The sequence below is a fragment of the Agrilus planipennis genome, unplaced genomic scaffold, assembly GCF_000699045.2.
Source record: "Agrilus planipennis isolate EAB-ADULT unplaced genomic scaffold, Apla_2.0 scaffold113, whole genome shotgun sequence".
In the NCBI taxonomy this organism is placed as follows: Eukaryota; Metazoa; Arthropoda; class Insecta; order Coleoptera; family Buprestidae; genus Agrilus; species Agrilus planipennis.
Genome location: NW_020442452.1, coordinates 1 through 21,171, shown reverse-complemented (window position 1 = coordinate 21,171; position 21,171 = coordinate 1). Strand labels below are relative to the sequence as shown.

At 36.5% G+C, this 21,171-nt stretch overlaps 1 protein-coding gene across 1 annotated transcript; it reads left to right on the top strand.

The window, feature by feature from the left end:
* The first annotated feature begins 268 nt into the window (after window positions 1-268).
* LOC112906430 lies at window positions 269-2,108 on the top strand. The gene is made up of 2 exons (XM_025980528.1): window positions 269-1,006; window positions 1,168-2,108. The coding sequence occupies exons 1-2, from the start codon at window positions 884-886 to the stop codon at window positions 2,026-2,028; spliced, it is 984 nt and encodes a 327-aa protein (XP_025836313.1). The 5' UTR covers window positions 269-883; the 3' UTR covers window positions 2,029-2,108.
* The last annotated feature ends 19,063 nt before the right edge of the window (window positions 2,109-21,171 follow it).

Sequence of the window (21,171 nt, the reverse complement as noted above, 5' to 3'; positions counted from 1 at the left end):
GATATTGAAAGTGAAACTAGTGAACGTGAAACAGAGACGAGTAAGGACACAGAATCAAGTGGGGACAATTCTGAGGAAACAGATTCTGAAGAGGGTTTTGTGAACAAAGAGAAAAGTACATCTTCGGGTCGAAAAGTGAAACCGCCTCAGAAGCTGAATCTTTGAAAACAAAAAACAAAAAAAAAAAAAAAGGGGGATGTGAGGTAGGCAACCTAATGACATGGATATATGATGGGGCATGCCTAATTGAAGAGAAGAGAGACAATAAACGAGTTGACAGAACCTGAGTTGCTTTATTGAAGAGTTTCAATCAGTTTAAGTAAAAACCTATTGTTCAAATAAAAATAATATAAAATAACATGGCGCAGTCATCAGAAATCAACTCGAAGTAATAAGTAACCAAAATTAATGGAATAAATTACAATCGGTGTATGTGCTACGGTCATTAGAAATAATTATAATACGAATCGATACCAATACTAAATGGGGGACAGCCGAGGAATTTCAGTGCTATCGTTCAGAGGGAACGTCGCAGAAAATTGGAAGTTATGGCGAGCACGTTTTGAAAATTATCTAGTGGCGTCTGAGGTAGCCAAAAAAGATGAAAAAACCCAATGTGCGCAGTTATTACATTACATAGGAGATGAGGGATTTCGAGTGTATACCACGTTTAAAATAGAAGAGACAGAAAAACATAAATTACAGGTGCTGCTAAACAAGTTTGAAGAACACTTTTTGGGGAAGGAAAATTGCCTATGAAAGGTATAAGTTCTTTACATCTATACAAGAAGAAGAACAAAGTACTGAAGATTTCATTATTGAACTTAAAAAGAAAGCAACACGTTGCCAATTAAGGGAACTTGAAGATAGCTTGGTAGTAACAATGATCACCTGTGGGATAAAAAATCAGACGATCAGAGAGAGACTCCTTCAGGAAGACGATCTAAAATTGGACAAGGCAGTTGATCTTTGTCAAGTGATTGAGTCAGCGAAAGCTCAAAGCCAGATTATCAGCCAAGGACAAGGTACAAGTTCATCATCATTGAAATGTGACATCGACCAACTACAAACAAAACAACGTGGTAAATCCCAGGGTAAATTCATCACAAATTGCAATAAGTGTGGTATGTCAAAACATCCTGTAAATAAATGTCCTGCCNAAGCCAGATTATCAGCCAAGGACAAGGTACAAGTTCATCATCATTGAAATGTGACATCGACCAACTACAAACAAAACAACGTGGTAAATCCCAGGGTAAATTCATCACAAATTGCAATAAGTGTGGTATGTCAAAACATCCTGTAAATAAATGTCCTGCCTTTGGTAAATCATGTAAGTTTTGTGGCAAATTGAATCATTTTGCATCGGTGTGTTTTAAAAATACACATAAGGTAGAGAACAATCAAAATAATCAAGTAACCCATAAAGACTCTGTTAATGAAGTTCTGGAAAGTAAAGTAAATGCAAATGTTGAGTTTCTCTATGTAGGGAGTATAAATGAAACGGTAGCAGAAATAAATTTAGGAAATCAGTGGCGTACAGAATTAAACATAGCAGAAAAGACAGTTAGTTTTAAGATTGATACAGGGGCTATGGCAAATGTCTTACCTTTTAACATGTTTAGTTCGCTAGGATTATCTAAAAACATAATTAGAAAAACAAACACAATGTTAAATTCTTATACGGGTGATAAATTAAAGGTTCTGGGAAAGTGCGAGGTTCCATGCATAAAGGATGGAAATACTTACTTGTTGAATTTTTTCGTCGTTAATTCAAATACTGAAGCGATTTTAGGGTTAGAGACGAGCATTAATTTAAAATTAATAATGAAAATTGATAGGTTAAATAAAATAAAAAATGAATACTCAAATATTATTGAGAAATTTAAAGATGTGTTTAATGGTATTGGTTGTTTTGGTTCACCTTACCAAATAATAATAGATAAAAATGCAAAACCAATAGTACACCCCACTATGAAGGTAGCACTGCCTTTACTAGATTCATTAAAGAAAGCCTTACTGAGTTAGAGAAAACCGGTATAATTAAAAAAGTGTTAGGTCCGACAGATTGGGTTAATGCGTTGGTTTTAGTCAAAAAACCAAACGGGAAACTGAGGNAACCGTCAGTTGGTGGTGAGTTACATTACCAATGCCTATCGTATAATTCGAAATATTCCCGATATCTTCGTCAAAATTCGCAGCAACTTAGGTACGCTGCTCTCAGTGTTGCATTTAAGCGAATGGCGGACAAGTTCAACATTTTTTAAAAAAGGTACGCTTTTCTTTTTCACTTTTACCTTTTTTTTTATAAGGTGGAAGTGCATTCGGCTTCTTCCCAATAGGTACTTGTTACATCTACACTAGATCAGCTGAGTGACGTTAGTCGCATAGATCCAGGCCCGTAATGAAACAAATTGTACGTTCAAATTTACAAAGACGATTTGCGAGTTCAATTGTACCTAGATTGAAAAAATGTATAACACTTTTTTATTGCGTTTTGTGTCAGGAAGCCATGTTTTTTTTAATTATTATAAATGGGACACCCTGTATATGTGCACGATAAAGACAAATGACATAAAGAGCAAATCGGAATGAAATGTGAATAAGTTAAAAGGGATGTAATGATTGAAGGAGATAAAAGGCAAAAAATTCTTCGAAACAAATTATATGCACTTATAAACTCTCTCAAATCTGACACTGATACGCTAAACGCTTATCCTTACATAAATACATTGTACATTGACGCTATCTTTAAACATTTCAGTATAGAAAAGAGTACGGTTACAGTGAGACTTTCTTCTTCAGTTACACCGTCTACCGAGAATATCTCCGCCATCACCACCACCACCGGTACCAGCACCTCTACTACCATTTAATAACGATTAAAATTCGAAAACAAAACATCAGCCGCTTTTAAAAAGGAAGTTGCAGCTGAATTACACATACCGTCTCTAAAAAGGTTTAACTAGACGAAGAGCAAATCTGCAAACTAATAATAGAAAAGAGTTTTACAATAAACATTAATCACTATTTAATTTTTGACAGTAAAGAAGCTTCTATAGTAGAACGAGCAAAGAGAAGCTTAAAAAGGTATGTAGCGGTAAAACACCTTTAAATTAATTTTTATATTCGTTGTTGCATTTCTGATTTTGTAATGTTCGTGGGTTTAACAAAATTAACTTTTTAGACTGATAACGACAAAACTATTTATTTACACTAATTATTAAAGAACTTAAAAACACTATTAAATTATTACTACTTAGGTTATGAATTATTCTATTTATTTACACTACTGTTGATATATCACTATCCACTGTGTGAGGTAGGCAACCTAATGACATGGTTATATGATGGGGGATGCCTAATTTAGGGGAAGACAGACAAAAAACGAGTTGACAGAACCTGAGTTGCTTGATTGAAGAGTTTCAATCAGTTTAAGTAAAAACCTATTGTTCAAATAAAAATAATATAAAATAACACACTGCGCTATTGATTTCACTGCTATCACTGTCAATTTATTTCTCGTTTCACATCTGCACCGGTCAATTTATTTCTACTCCCTCATGGGGGTTGGTTTGATTTAGTGATCGCAGACCCACTGTCGCGAGATCACGTAACAGCCATGCGAAGATATTGATCCCAAAATGTATATATTAGATGTTGCTGTATATACAGCATGTATATGTATTTTGTAGTTCTTCGTCAGCTGCTGTTTCTTTGACTAAGCTCCGATACAAACTAAAGTGGGTGGAACGGGAAACCACCACATTACGATATCCCAAGAAAAACACACCAAATTCGAATGATGACATCCTCTGGGGTAAAGCATCCTGGATGTAAACTAGTCCCCCATTCGGGTGTTCGGGCGGGGGCTATCTCGAGTGATATCATCAATACGTGTAATTGGGGTAGGTGCAATATTTCACGAGTCGGAGCCTAAAATGTTAGAATCATGAGTGGAGAAATTAGAGAATTTGAAAGTTGAAATGAATAGGCTAGAATTAGATATAGTAGGCATAAGCGAAGTCCATTGGTCAGAAGCTGGAGACTTTGGAGTAATATATACAGGATCGGTGAAAGGTAATTCGGAGGTAGGAATTGTAATGCGCAGGAAAGCAGAGCAGGGTGTAGAAATTTATTTACAAAAAAGCAGTAGGATAGTAATGGTAAATTTAAACTCGAAACCGCTAAAAAAAGGGACAGAAAAACCTAATAGCTGTACGGGGGCTGTGATTAAAGCCTGCTTCAAAGTCTCAAATGCCGTTTTAAATCCGAATCCCAATTGAATTTGCGGTCACTTTCGGTTAAACGTGTCAAATGTTTGGCGATATTGGCGAATCCATAAACATAGCGACGATAATACGTGCACAATCCGAAGAAGCTTATTATGTCGTGATCATTTTCAGGCACTGGCCATTCCTTCACGGCCTTTATCTTCTCTGGATCCTCGACCACGCCCTTCGCTGATACAACATGTCCCAAGTAAGAAACTTCTTCGCGGAAAAGGTGGCACTTTTTCGGACTGAGTTTCAAATAGGCCTCACGTAGCCACTGGAATACCGCTTGCAAATTCTGCAGCTGTTCATTAAAGGTGCTTCCAATCAAAATGATGTCATCCAGGTATACCAAGCAGGTCTTTCCAATTTGATCACTCAAGATTTTCTCCATCAACCTTCCGAACGTCGCCGGGGCATTGCATAATCCGAAAGGCATAACTGTAAACTGCCATGGGCCAGAGCCGATCAAGAATGCGGTCTTTTCCTTGTCGGCAGCATCTAAAGCAACTTGCCAGTATCCGTTCGTCAAATTGAGTGTGGAAAACATTTTCGAACCAGAAAGCATATCCAAGCTGTCGGTAATCCATACAAAAACGGGTTGTCCTATCCTTCTTCATTACCAATATTACCGGTGATGTCCATGGACTTGAGGATAGCTCAATTATGCCGGTCTGCTGCATTTCGTGGATTATTCGCTCTGATTCTTCCTTCTTGGCCAGGGGCAATCGTCTAGGTCTTTGACGAATAGGCTGCGCATTACCAGTATAGATCTTGTGTTTTACGATATTGGTCCTTCCCCTAACATTCTTGTCAGTCTCAAAGACATCGACATTCAGTCTCAGAATGCGTCTTCTTAAATTCATGTCAAAATCGTATTTTTGTAAAACGTCCAGCCCAAGAATTACATCATCTTCAATATCTGCCACAAGCACTCGATGGTCAAAAACAGTCTTACCGATTTCAAGTGACAGGTTAGCTTCGCCATGAACAACCGGTTTTTTTCCGGTAGCCGTACGCAGAACCCACTTAGTTGACACGTCCTGGTTAGAACCCTCGACTACGCTGGGTTTTACTATGCTCCTAGTGGCCACAGTGACCAGAAGAAACACGCATCTTCGTCCTTTTATTTTTCCACCTAGGAGTAGACTGTCATTCTGGTGCTTCAAGGTCTTTGTAAATGCGATAAATTCGGGGTCTTTTTGCCCTTGGATCAACGTTTGCCCCGTTACGTCGACTCTATCTAGTTTTCCTGCTGTTGACGTCCAGTACTTGGGGAAGGAGTACTTTTCCTACACTGCCTCTTCGTATGACCTAGTTCGCCGCAAACTTTTACTATTTTCTTCCAATTCACGTTTCAAACTTTTACTATTTTCTTCAAATTCTCGTTTCAAACTTTTACTGTTTTCTTCCAATTCACGTTTCAAACTTTTACTATTTTCTTCTAATTCACGTTTCAAACTTTTACTATTTTTTTCCAATTTTTCTTCCAATTTATTTTCCAAACCTTTACTGTTTCCTTCCAATTTATTTTCCAAACTTTTACTGCTTTCTTCTAATTTACGTTTCAAACTTTTACTATTTTCTTCCAATTCACGTTTCAAACTTTTACTATTTTCTTTCAATTTATTTTCCAAACTTTTCGTCGTTTGCGACAATTCGTCTTCGAAAAGGAACGTTTCACGATCATGACCATCCTTTTTCAACGCCTCCGCGAGCCGCCACTGAAGTTCCGCCTTGTTACCGCTTGTCGCTTCATCTCGTTCTTCCAATTCTCTTCTTAACTCGGCTACTTTTAATTCGTACAACTTCTTTGCCATTGTAATGTCTTTTACTTAACCCCACACCTGACACCAGTTGTAATGTTCCTGGGTTTAACAAAATTTATTTCTAAGACTGATAACGACAAAAATTATTTATTTACACTAATTATTAAAGAACTTGAAAACACTATTAAATTACTAAACTTAGGTTATGAATTATTCTATTTATTTACACTACTGTTGATGTATTACTATTCACTGCGCTATTTATTTCACTGCTATCACCGTCAATTTATTTCTCGATTCACTTCTGCAACGCTAAATTTATTTCTACTCTCTTGGCGATCGTCTCTTCCTTTAAATACTATTTTGTTTACTTTCTGGAACCTTCTGGAAATATCCGGATAATTATTTTTTTTTTAACTGTTTAACTGCTTTTCCAGAACGCAGATACGACACACATTTACAAATACGGCGCACATAAAGAAAGGCGCCTGCGGCTAGTCGGCGAATCGATAAGCCGTTCACGCACACGTGTGTCAGATCGCTCACAAACAATATGTACATTCCATACACTCGTTTTGCCTCTGAAAGCTCTCTGTTTGATCGAATATGTGATAGCAAGCTGTACAATTGTTTATGACACAATGAGTAATACCCTGACATTAGCAGCGACGAGATCCGATACAGCGCCAAGGCAATTTGTAATCTGCTGTCCTAATTCGTCTCCTCAGCGATTGGTCACGTCAAGAATCGTTGGCCTGGCACACAGTGATTCTACTTTATGCACATTGCTTCTTCGGGATTGAGGTAGTTTGCTTTGCAGCTTGATGAATACGTCTATGGTGTTTTCTCCACAAAGGAAACAAATGCTTCGTAGATCAAGGAGCCACTTGCTCTTGAGGATGACGTAGACGGTTGCGGAATGGATTCGCCCCATCGACGAGCTCACAATATTACGCTACTTACGGCAGTGTATATATTCCTGCGTCCATACCTAGTAAGCCTTTAATTTTTTGAAGACTCCGCCTCCCACTCGCTTCCCTAATCAAACGAATACCGAGTTTTTATTACAATTTTGACTTCACCTTTGTCAAGTGTATTACGACATATAAAACATACTCCAGGCGGAACTGACATTTTGCATGCCGAGCGCGGAGCCTTACGAACGAATACACATGAGATACGAAACTAAACTAACTAGGGAGCATGAATAGGGTGGATGGTGCGGTCGAGAAGAGTCTACATCCACAGAAAATGATATTGATTCCCTAGTTTGGCGCATTAGCATTGTCACAAGGTTACAAGCTACGCTAACGATCAGCTATTTTCTGACGTTACGGAGTTACGGTAGGATCAGATGTAATAAGCGGTTTTACCGACCAATTTTCAATTAACATCAGTAGCTCAATAGCATAAATTGTTAACTACCATGCGAATGAACCCGGTATCTATTGCCAGCTGATGCTACATTTTCTTTATTTGAATATCTTGCTAAAACCATGTATTTCTATTACATTCTCATTTTTCTTGTAATTTTGGAGCAGAACACTCCTTTAGCATAGCAATGTAGCGTTAAGGATTTACATTTTATTAATCTAGAAATGCAACGAGCTAATAATTCTTCATTTTGCAATTTCACCCAAGCAGGAACTTTGGATGAGTGAAGTGGCTTGTAGTGTTTCAAACGAGGATTTTTGTGTTGCCCAGTATTTACATTTTTGTTTATTCAGTAATCAAATTATGTAGAAATGTGCTTTACCTGAGAAAACAATATTGAAGTTAGTGTAGGTGATGAGCGTTTCATTTGCAAAACATAGCCTCAATTGAAAGTCAGTTGGCTTTAGCTCCTTTGTATGGATACTAAGTTAGCTCCTTTGTATGGATACTAAGACTACTACTTTGTCGCCGTTTTGCGTCTGCAATGATGACGGGACTTACGGATGATGTCTTTTGCTATTAATGATAGTATAAGTATCGGTCATCACATTAATCATTAAAATAATATACGAGTGATATCCTTGTAGTCTGGTATTTACCCATGTCATTTTATATGGATGCAGTTTCATATCGAGTCGCCAAATTCGCTGTAATGTCAAGGTAGACACACTTAGTCCGATTTACATCGACATTATTGGATTCGCGCTAACAGACTCTCGAACCTGCGGAATTTTTAATTCAATATTAAAGATATACTAAGCTATTAATTTTATCTGTTTGATTAATGAAAAAAAGAAGCAACTTATTATTATCCGTTTTAACTGCAACTAGGACTATAACTAATAAATATACTGTAATATTATCAACCAAAGCCTTCTTTCTCATCTTACTTGCATCTGCTGCTGATCGGAATGCACATTTTGAACATGACGCCTGAACATTCAGAGCCGCGAAAAATTGTATCGTCAGTATATAAAACTAGAAAAAGATTAAAAGTTCGGAATTTACCAAATAAACTGTGATCACTTAAGATTAAATCGGATTGAGAAGTCAAATGTTGTAGCTCAGTTTTAATACAAACCATCATATAGGTCCTAAATGCTTTAAATTAATTAAAGAAGTGCCTTGTAAATCGGAACTTGACGCTTGGGAAAGCATATATATTTAAAAGAATAAAAATCATCTCATAAATTCCGATTTTGGATGTATCCCTAATTATGCCTTGTTCCATTCTTTACAAAAGGCTTAACTGATAATTGTTAACTTATTATTAATTATAAGATATATTCCCTATTTTCTGGTAAGTTTTCAATTCGTGAAGCATTCGTATTTGATTTTGGTCCCTTCGATTTGCCTAACTAATGTTATTAAATACTTACGTTACTTCTTATTCCCCCTTTTCTTCCCTGTTGAGGTTGTGTTTGATAATGCATTCGTGAATTATGTAATAAAACTTACAAGGCCTTCAAACCTCCTATAAAAATGATTATTCAGCACATTCAAATCCTTAGTCATTAATATCACACATTAGTTAAAGTCATTTTCAGACAGCTGATGTGCTTTTTAGTTTTCTTAACTGTGACTAATGGTATTGAAGGTATTCAAGTTTTCCTATAAACCCTTCTAATCTTTGTTTTCATTTCACGCCTCTCGAATGTTTGGATTAGGTATGTATGATTATTTACTGCAACTCTGAACATTAGAATAATATAAATTGTCAAAATTAACCTTTTAGAATCAGTCTCGGGTTAATAATGCACATTTATAAGTGGCCGAAACACGTGTCCGCAATAATCAATTTAAGGTGGTAATTTGGGTGAGTCTTTTTTTAGTTTAATTATTCAGGATGCATATACAAGGGTTCCACCTAAGACAACATCGTCCATAACTCTGTTATTACAAATTATGATCTCGAGCTATATCTCTATCTCAAATATCTGCTTTTAACGTTTTTGCTCAATCTAATTGTTTTCTGCTTAAATGTCACAAAGTGTCTCCTGTAACTGTTATCCTTAAGAAAACTCCACAACTTTGCAAGAAGAGAAATCAAGCAGTATCAAATAAGTACACAACGCGAACGCGAACACTTCACCTGCGAGTATTCCAAAAACATGTAAATATTCTAACAATCCAGCCTACATAATCTAAATCAATGTGATTATTTATTTATCGTTATTCATTTTATCCTACGTAGTTAAGTGTTGTATAAATAGTGTTAATAAACTCTATATTTCGTTAAAACAGACAATTACTTCAAATTGTATCTAGTTACACCCACTGTCTAAACCACCGTAAACAATTGTTTAGGATCATAAGTGTTTACGCCAATAAACATGTGTAAAGACGAATATGTGTAATTACACATTTCGTGTACTCTGCAAAATCTTGTCTAATTCATGAAATAATCAGCAAACTTTCCAATTTCATTTAACTGTATAACTGGGAAAAAACTAAAGTAACCTCATCCAGCGGCGGAATAGAAAAGGTTAGAAGGCTTCGAAATGTGGTGTTATAGGCGAATGATGAGGATAGCGTAGGTAGAAATGAAGAGGTATTAGAAAGAATAGGAGAACAGAGGACTCTATGGAAGTCAATAACAAATAGACGCGATAGGTTGGTAGGACACCTTCTCAGGCATGAAAGTCTAGTCAGACATATTAGAAGCAGAAGCAGGAGTTAGGAGGGGTTAGATTACTGTTCGCAAATAGTTAAGGATGTGGGTTGTGCTAGTTTTAGGGAAATGCGAAGTTTAGCTCAGGATAGGGAAAAGTGGAGGTACGTGTCCAACCAGTCTTAGGACTGAAGACCTTATAATGATGAAGAACCTCATCCAACCCTAACCCGCTCTTACCTGTTTAAGTTACATAGAGTTTGGGTTGGGTTGGGGTTCCAATATTCGATTAATTGCTTATTATACTTATACACAAAATCGCCTGCTTATAAGGCAACATTGTGCAGATTACATGAAACAGGCACTAACATGTTTTCGGCGCATCATATGCAATACTATAGCCTTTAACAAGAAATAGAAACCAAAATTAGATAGATTATAACTTCTATATTATTAGAAAATATATTTGTGTAGGTAAACATGTCACAATTTAAATTACAATACTATTTAGTTAATGTATTATAAAAAAATTACATTTANTTTTATAGAAAAAAAGAAATATTACTCATTAAATTTAATTTTTCGACTTCTAGTGTAATCGCAGTAAAGTAAAGAACCATAGATATGAGATATATATTAGGCTGGTGAAGAATCTTAAGGTCGCTTCCCATGGCTCGTGATATTAGAGGCCGGACCGAGCGGTTGCGCCACCGCGTTGCTGGCCTAAGTGACCCGGGAAGATTCGTGATAGCGCATCCGATCCGTCGCGAGTCGGTAGCTTCAAATATAATTTTTTCTCTTTCTTGAAATCATTACAAGGAATAAATATCGTCCGTAATATTTGACGGCGTACATGGAAATATCTATTGCTTGTACTTTACTCAAAATTTAGTAAGTATAAAACTTCACCTTAATCGGCTTTTATTTAATCATGACATTCACGAATGCCTTATGTTTTATTTTTCTATGAACGACTATACAAAATAAAAGCTCCGGAAGCAACTACTATTCTTTTTTCTTCACGCGACATTTTAATAATACTGAATTCTAGCTTCGAACTCATGAAGACAGGCTCATACGAACAGCGGGAAGAGCTCAGATTTCTGTATACGGTGCGAAGTCAGGCCTGTGTTAATACAGGCTGTGGGAAGCCACCTTTACAGTGAAAACTATAACTTAGGGAAACTGATAATGCCATAGATGGTCAACTCTGTGACATTGAATTTTGCGCCACCTAGCAATAAATGATGAATTAAAAGTAGAATGCGTGCAGTTCAAATGTACTTGTTTCTTCAATATTAAGTAACAGATAACATATCAGCTTTTTCGGGTAATAAGCGTTTCTCTAGTTTTTATTTCTCAATTCTACTAAGTGCATCGGTGATAAAGTTTTTCTTTCCTTTTACGTGACTTATTTAAAATTCATATTCTAACATCATTACCTCATATTTTTGAGATTTTGCATTAAGTCCTTTAGTATACCAACGCTTGATGGTCAGTTTCAATTTTAAACTTCTTCCCTAATAAACATGACAGAAAATGAAAGGAAGAAAGTTTTTTTTCAATATCGGATAAGTTGATGATTAGTCAATTTTTGAATAAAATGCAATTGGTGTACTTTTTTGTAAAAGTACTGCTCCTATTGATACAGTTGAAGCGTCAATTATTAATTTAAACGGCTTTCATAAATAGAAAATGACAAAACTGGGGCGTTATATAAAATCAGTGTCCAAGTCGCCAAAATTTGGGGGCGGCATTTTGGCTGTCCTAAAGACTGAACTGATTCAAAATGTATATCGCCTAATACTGATAAAATTTTGTTCTTTGTTGCTACTTTTGTTGGAATAAGTACTGTAAGGTTATTATATGTCTTAATTTTAATACTTTGCATTTAAGTTTAATTGTATCATTTTTCACATCTATTTATACATGCAAATTTTCAAGATGTTAAGTTTCTAAAAGTCCATCAAATTTTGTATGCCGTATTAGGAGACGGAAAAATAATTCCATAATCTTGTAAAAATGGTAATTCAGTCATAGTAGTCGATATGTATAGCATTAACTGATTTTATCCAAAAAATGTCGAATAAAAATGCTTTCAAGTAGTAATTTATCCGTTAGATTTTCACTTAATAAAGAATATTCGGCTCCTGTGTCTATAAGGATTTTAAAATCTTTCGTAAGGCTGATAAAGGGTAGGTAGTTTTGAAATTTGTTAAAGGTGATTAGTATCTACAGCTCCTCCTGTTCGATTGAGACAGTCGTCGTTTCTTCATTATCAACTTTTTCTCGTAATTCTAATTGTTGTTAATAAAAGTCTGCATATTCTTCTACGGTCATTAACTTTGATTCTTCAACGTTAGAAACGTCTATAAGTTCTTGTTTTCGGTGATAAGATGAAAATTGTGGTCTAGGAAAAACGTTTCTTGCTAATGTTGACATGGGGATTGGTTTTATTCTGTCAATTGATGCGTTTTGTTACAAAAATACATTTTTTGGTTTTCCAAAGCTTGCGTATTAGAAAGATGATTTTTAATTTGCCTTGTTTGATATTGTATGGATCCTCGGCGTATGTTGTGTTCGTGGAAATAAGTGTACGAATGCTTAACGAGGTTTTACAGATGAAAGTCGGTTTTGGTTTATTAAATACATTGTAAACTAAATAACGTTGTTCATAGGTTACACATTTGTCGTGAATACCTTTAAGTGATGTTGAATTACTAAAATTTAAGTAGGTCCTAAATGGTTACTTATACTCTGACTCTTCGTTTTTAAAATACGATAACACAGGCCAACAAAAAAAATATTTGTAAAAACTTTTTAAACTAATTTACCTAAATCTTATGTATTTTTTAATGCTGAAATCGTATTCGATATCAGTTTTTTTTTATCACCCACNTATAAAGGCGATATAGTTCACATGCCAAAAACAATCTGTCAGGATTGCCCACATTTTTCGATTTTAATTTGATTTTCAAGAGGCACGTATTTTGCCATACAACTTTTCAAGTTTTAGTCAATTACACCCACCCTCCGGTGAGTTTATGGAAAAGTTCCTCGTTCAGCGCTTGATTTGCTTCTTTTGATCTCATTGATAGAAATATGTATCCACCAATGAATTCATGAACAACCTTGCAATCCGCTGATAAACAACTGAATATGATATTTTCTTCTTCAAATTGAACCATCATATGTTTTACTTCCCAATTTACATTCCACGCCTAAAATAAACAATGTAATAAATAACAGGCAAAATTGAGTAGACAAGTTCATTGCTAGAAGCCAATTTAATGCCCGTACACAACCGTGGTTCAAATTAAAGTGGATTTTAAAACTAAGCTTAATTAATAATACGTAAGAAAGATAGAAAAATAGATATATAAAACTGAAGAACATGAAAAAGTTCGTAAGCTTAACAAACATATGTGCACTTAATCATTTTCACCGATGATTATGTACTTCCCACAAAAATTACGAGAATGAATTAAAAATAAATGAGCTTTTTTAAATTGCGCGCTAGATGTTGTGGACGCAGGAGGGTAACGTGGAAAGGATTCATAGGGTTGGCACATCAATTGTTGTGTAGAAATCACACCAATAATAAATTTAAAACTCGATTGTTCAATAAATTTTTGAGTAATTTTTTTACTCAATATTGCAATTAATTTTCAAAACTTATTTTTCATGTGAACTTTTAAAGTAAATTATTTTTTATTACTGATTTCTGAATAACGCTTTTGCAATTAATTTTTGAAAGTGACTTTTAATTTAGCAAACAATCCAAAAAGAAAGAGCGTATAGGTGCAACGGGTTCGTAGATTTAGATAAAGCTTCTGACAATATTAAATAGGAAAATATGTCAAAAATATACTAAATATTATATTGGCAATGTATTGCGAATTTTTATTACATCTAGTTAACACTTTCCAAAATTTGTTACTTATTTCAGTCACCTAGTATACAGGCCCATCCTTATTCGTGGATATTTAAATTCAGACAAATACATTATCGTTTTGAGACAGCAAATTATTCCTGCACTTCAAAGGCTTGATATCAATTTTAATGAAATTTGGTATCAAGAAGATGGTTGTATCGCTCATAATGCAATAACGGTTCGTACAACTTGTAACTATTTAGAAGTAACTCTCCATTTAATTATTCACATTAGTAGCTGGCCAGGTTCGATTAAATTGCACACTCTAGATTTATACCCAAATGATTTTTTCATTCGGGGATTCATCATCATACATATTAGAACACACTGGGATATTGTTTCGATTTGTGGTCTATTTGAAACCCTTATGAAGTAATTTTTAAGGATTTAACTTGTTATTATTTTTTATGAGAATTCTTGTCTATTTTCTTATATATACATCGTAAAGCCTTTCTACCAATAGGTGTAGGACAATGGTCTGCTGAAAACGTTAAACATTAATTCTGGTGATGATATTTGGTTCTATGGATATTAAATAATGCTATTGATTAGACTTCCCCATTTCTTCTTATCTTGCGCCAGCTCGTCCCCCCGGTCTAACGTCATATCTTTCTAACTTCGTATGTACATGTGTTCCTTAGTCTACCTCTCTTTTTCCTCTTTATTATCCTAGTTTCCCATACTTTCTTTACTTGACTCCCTCTATTCATTCTGCTCACATGTCCGAACCACCATATCTGCTTTTGCTTTATGTTTTGTATTCAACAAATTCCTAGTTTTTGCCGGATGTCAATGTTTCTTATTCTGTCTAGTCTTGTTACTCCTTCTTCGACATTTCTTTTACCCTATTAAAATTTCTGTTGAGGGCACCGAATACTGTAGCAGCTGATGTAATTCGTTCACTCTTGACAAATACTGATAACTCATGAATTCATCGATGATAGTATGTCCTGTTCTAACGATATTTCTACATACCTTATACATGCTTTTTATAACTTCTATTAATTTTCTCCTAATTTTTCTTTCGTAAACCTTAACCACAACGCTCAATACTTGTTATTCCCCTATAATTTTTGCANTAATGATAACTCAAACTGATCTCTCAAAATGAAGTAGTTTAATTCATATAGCTCCACGCTGTTTTGTTTTTTTAATACATCTCCAAATGATTTCCGGTTTTATAGCCTTATACTATTCTTGCCCTTCACCTAATGATCTTATGTTTATGCTCTTTCTCTAGTGTCCAACAGTAATCACCCATCATGTTTACATTCGACCTTCCTTGGTATCGTTTCTCCATTTCTTTGATGTCCTGATAAACCGTTCCCCTTGCTCTTCACTGACACCACCTAAGTTTGTAGGATTTTTAAAATTGTTTATCATGTTAGATATGATAAGTTCATAGTTAGGATCTTTTACATTGCCCAAAAACTTCGTCACAACTTCTCTAAATAATATCCAAGCCTCTTTTTCCTTTGTACTCATCGTTACTTCGAAGTTGGTATCGAGCATCAATTTACGAATATCAGGCCAAACGAAAATCCCTTCTTTCAGTTTAACTTCTGATAAATGATGAAATTTTCTACATAAATATTTAAAACAATCACCATCTTAAGGCAAAGCTTTTACAAATTGTTTCATTAAACCGAACTTAATGTGTAGTGGTGGTATAAGAATCTTTGTGGGGTCAACCAAAGTTGTATGCAAAATATTCTTCTGCCCTGGTGTCAAAGTTTTTCTTAAAGGCCAAGAAAACAAAAAAATGCGCAATTTATCAGAACTACTAACCTAATTACATTTTGTATTATTGTCAACTCTATAATACTAGAAAATATTGTCANGATTAGTAAATATTAGATATATGTTATTTTTTGTATGTCCTCTCCTCTCTGTAAAGTTTCTTGGCTAGCTTTTTCTCCGATGCGAAGCATTTTGTTGCTCTCTGTGAAGTGTAATCACCCATCATGTTTACATTCCACCTTCCATGGCATCGTTTCTCCATTTCTTTGATGTCCTGATGAAACCGTTCCCATTGCTTTTCACTGACATCACCTAAATTTTTAGGAAAAAAGTCAAGATGGTTGTGCAAAACGTGGACTCTAAGGCTCATCAGACAACCAAGATTTTTAAAATTGTTTGATATGATAAGTTCATAGTTAGGATCTTTTACATTGCCCAAAAACTTAGTCACAACTTCTCTAAATGATATCCAAGCATCTTTTTCCTTTGTACCCATCGTTGCTTCGAAGATGGTATCGAACATCAATTTCAGATCGAATATCAGGCCCAACAAAAAACTCCCATCTTTCAGTTTAGCTTCTGATAAAGGAAGAAATTTTCTACATAAATATTTAAAACAATCACCATCTTTAGGCAAAGCTTTTACAAATTGTTTCATTAAACCCAACTTAATGTGTAGTAGTGGTAAAAGAATCATTTTGGGGTCAACCAAAGTTGTATGCAAAATATTCTTCTGGCCGGGTGTCAAAGTTTTTCTTAAAGGCCAAGGCCAAGAAAAGAAAACAATACGCAATTTATCAGAACTACCAACCTGATTACATTTTGTATTATTGTCAACTCTATAACACTAGAAAATATTGCCAACATAAAAATATTTTAACGGTTAAAAATATTTGTTATACATTTTGGTTAATAAAATTTACTTTTATTTAATATTTCGTTATTTTTTTCGGAATCAGCACACCAAATTACATAGAAATTAGTTAAAATTATTATAAAAGGTTTTTCGTCGTTGGCCTGTGTATTTAGAGAACCCTTTCAATATTTTTTATAAATAACCAGACCAATATTGCCGGGGTCAAACATCCCCCAAACACAAAAACGTCGGTGTGGTATAAAGCCATCTACAAAAAGTGTTGAAACAGAATAAGTACCATACTTAAAAAGGAAAACTCGGAAGACTATAAGTAAAATTACGATTTGTTTTTGTGAACTTTGAAACATCTGGCAGAAATAACCGCCGTCTGGCAGTGTTGATAATTAATTTTTAATAATATTCTGTGAAACATTATGTAAAAATCAGCACTCAATCCGAAAATTGGCCGTCGGTCCAAGTTAGCAGGTATGCATTCGTTCAGAATATATATTACCCCTTTTTTATCCCACCAACTTTGTTGCTGAGGAAATAAGTAATGTCTGGCGACTCTGGGAAGTCCAAGATGGACTATTTCTAAAACACAACTGCCAACACTGTTGTAAATAATAACAAGCAGCAATTACTTTTTAATTGCCCTTACTATAAAATAACGTCAATAAAGGATTGTCATACAAAGACAACTACTAAACCTTCCAGTAACTTGTTTTTCTCTTTTTATTGGAGATTTTTACCATTTTCTCCTCCTAGGTAAGTGTCGCTATTACTAAGATCCTCAGGTTTAACTTGTCAACAGGATAGCTTAATGTAAATCTCGTAAGTGCAAAAGAAACAGACTAAATTTCCGGGTTTTATCAAATTTAACAAAAATGACAAAGTGTACGGCGCCGGAATATAAAGCCGATCAAAATTAGCCAAATCGCAAGCATATTTAAGGTTATGTGGGCACCATTCTACAATAACAATTTTCATCGAAACGTCGACTTTTTAACCAAGCAGCTCCGCCAAAAGAGGGACCTTCACATCGACCTTTGCGGAGTCTGTGAATCCATCTTCACGTTCGACATACAGTCCGAACTATCTCATAAAAGTTTCGCTATTGGTGGTATCCACCGTATGTCCAACGGTGGCAAAGTGTGGCCACTAGTGTTCGTTCGCCTTGACAGGTCTGACAAAAAGTCCAAATCAATTTTCGAACTTGGCAAGATCTGTGGGCTCAACGTTAAAGTTGAGCCTAAAAGAACCAACAAAGACGTCCTCAAATGCCGCCGTTGCTTGAAATTCTTTCACACGGCCAACTATTGCCGCGCAGCCTGGATCTATGCCTTCTGCGGCCGCAATCATGTCTTAGCCGAACGCAAAGCAAAAGACAAAAAAGACGCCACTCCTTTCTGCGCTAACTGCAAAGTCACTGCACCATTTATCGCGGTTGCCCTAAGGTTCCGCGCAGAACCAACGCCCTAAAAAAGGCCATCACCACCTCGGTTGTTGCAAAGAGTGCCCAACCAACTGCCCATTCTCCGAGCCCAACCCCAAACACCGCCACAAAATCAGGTGCAACTCCGTCACTTCAGGATAAAATACAGGTTATCGTCTAGACAATGGTAGCCAGTTTAGTCGCCGTCCTCAAACCATCCACCAATGTCTAATACAGCCCACGTAAACAGTCTTCGATTAGTTACCTGGAATGCACATGGCATTACAGGTAAATTGATTGAACTCGGACTCTTCCTCGAGGAAAAGTCAAGCGGTGTTACCTGCGCCACCGAAACTTACTTATCCGACCAAATTAATCTTTATGTCCCAAACTTAACAGCCTACAGAAGGGATCGTGAAAACTCCAGCGGTGGCGGCGTAGCCATTCTCGTTAGTATTTCTATTAAACACAAGCCTCTCTCTTTTTATCTACCGAGTCTTTAGAGAAGCAGTTGACGTCGAAATCATTTCAACTTCGGCTCCCGTCAGAATTATCTCGTTATACTACCCCAGGAACGAAGAGGTTCTTTCAAACCTCCCCCTTCTACTCCCACCAAACGACTCGACCATCGTCGCAGGCGATCTCAATTCCAAACACATCTCCTGGGACTGCCGATATAATAATAAAAAAGACATTTTCCTTCTTGCCAACTCTCTTGACTTCGATTTCACAATTGAAACCACACCAGGTCCCACGCACATCCCGGATTGTCATTATCACCTCACAGATACCCTAGACCTATTCCTCACAAGGAACGTTAATTTCTCCGCCGACCCTACTGTTCTTAACGAACTCAGTTCAGTACTCAGAATTGAACTAATTGAAATCGGCCGCCCAACTTACAATCCCCCCAAAGCCAACATTCTCGGTAGACTGGCTACATTTGCGCTACACCCTTCTTTTAAGTGCACTCAAATTCGCACAATAGAGGAACTCGATGAAACTGTAAATCTCCTCTCAAACGAGATTACCAGCGCCGTCGAGCACTCCACTATCTCCCACCTCTCGTCCTCCCAACTCAATACTCTCCCCGCAGACTTTCTTCACCACCTTAAGAGGAAAAACAAGACCCGACGTCTGTGGTAAAGACACCGTGTCCCCGCACAACGGGCCGAAGGAAACGCCCTTCTCGCCTCAGTGAATCTCGCAGCGCATCCATCGACGAGTATATCGCTCAGGCAGAAACACACCCCCTAAGCACTTGGAAGGTGATCTGCTTTCTTCGAAACAGAGCTGCCCAATTTCCTCCACTGAAACAGAACGGCTCCACATACTTTTCTCTTTAGTATCGAAAGAAGTCACTGTAATCTGTCTCCCCAATAAAAGGAAACCCCCTCAGCTCTCCCTCAAGCTACAGGCCCATCAGCCTCCTCTTAGACCACGCGGAGCAAAACAACATTCTCTCCAATCATCAACACGGTTTCCGCAGGCATCACCACACCGGCCACATCAAATGGAGCAACTCTGTCCCATATCTAGGTGTCGTCTTCGACAGAGCTTTAAATTGGCAGCGCCACATCTCAGCCACTCGCAACAAGGCCATGAGTACAATTATGATACTCAAGCCTTTCTTCCGTGATAACTTCATCTCCCAACAAAAAAAAACCTATGCCATTCCCATCTGATGCTGCGGCCTTCTCACCGTCTGAAGCTTCTGCAAGGCACCTACATGCGGATCCTTCGTTCCGCACTAAACTATTCCTGGTTCGTCAGAAACAGCCAAATTCTGAAAGAAATCAGTTTACCTTTTCTCCCTGAGGCTCATTCGCGGCTAACCTTCAGGCCTCAGTGTCAGGCCACGCAAACCCCACCATTTCGACACTCTCCAACTTCGCCTCGAAACAAGACCGTATCCGAAGGCCCTGTAACCTGCTACAATGAGCTCACTTCTAGCTTGGCTTTTTAGCACGAGTGTTCACCCATCGAAGTGGACACTTACTTCGACGGTTTCCCTCCTCAAGTACTGCCTTCCCCGCCATTCTTAATCTTTTTCCCAACCCAATTCTTTTCCCACTCCCAACCTTTCCATTTCCTTCCCGGGGATGAGCAACCTTCGGGTTAACCTTCCCACTTGAGGAGGGGTTTTAGTCAGTAAAAATCCGACACTATCTCCCTTCAGGAGGTGTCTTTTGATGATTTCCCTCCTTGAGAATAATCTAAAAAATAAAAAGTCCATCGAGCGCACTTGTCGCCGTTCGGCAACAAAGATTTCGACATCATCCTTGAAAATGTGCATAAAACGTAGGAAAAACAACCAAACAGTTCACGGCCCATCAGCCCGGACAACAACTCACCTATTTCAACGCCGGTCGTGAAAGCCCACAATTAACATTGAAATAGAAGGAATACAAATACATTTACAATACCTATTATTACTGTGACTTTTAACAGAAAACCATTCAAAAGGTTTCATAAAAAATTAAACACATTGAGGTGGTTGTAGTAGCCTTTTTGCAAGGTCTTTCTGTCTCTACATGTCGCACGTCTCTTCTTCAATTCTGATATAAGCTGGTCTAATTTCCATGTGCAATACATTGCACAGGCAGAGAAGTACGAATTAGATTCCTTAATAAATAAATTGCTTAATCGGTTTAACCTCAAACGGAATTTAAGTGTAAATAGATCATAGGTGTAGCGCCTTCTATTCTTCCCCGTTATGACTATTAATAACAAACAATATAAAAACCAATACTTGTAATTTGACAAATTCTTTATTAGCAGCCACAAGACAATATTATAGGTACTTTCACTTTTTATTAGTACTTAATCCTGGACTTGAAAGCTTTAACTTTCCTGGAAAATTTTGAATTATTTGTTCTTCTTTTACGACATGGAGTAAATTCTTTTCATGGTTTGAAATCAGTTTATCGTTCAGAAACATGCTAATTGCAGTTTTTAAAGCTTTTCCACGCTTTGTATTCCCTGGCGTAATTTTTATTTTAAATCTTAAACAAAAATATTATTCAAATTTAGGTAGTTTATCGCCATCTAGTGGATATTTCAAGTATTTCAAGCGTTCTTAAAAAGATTTTTATAAAGCTCACATTCATTTTCATTG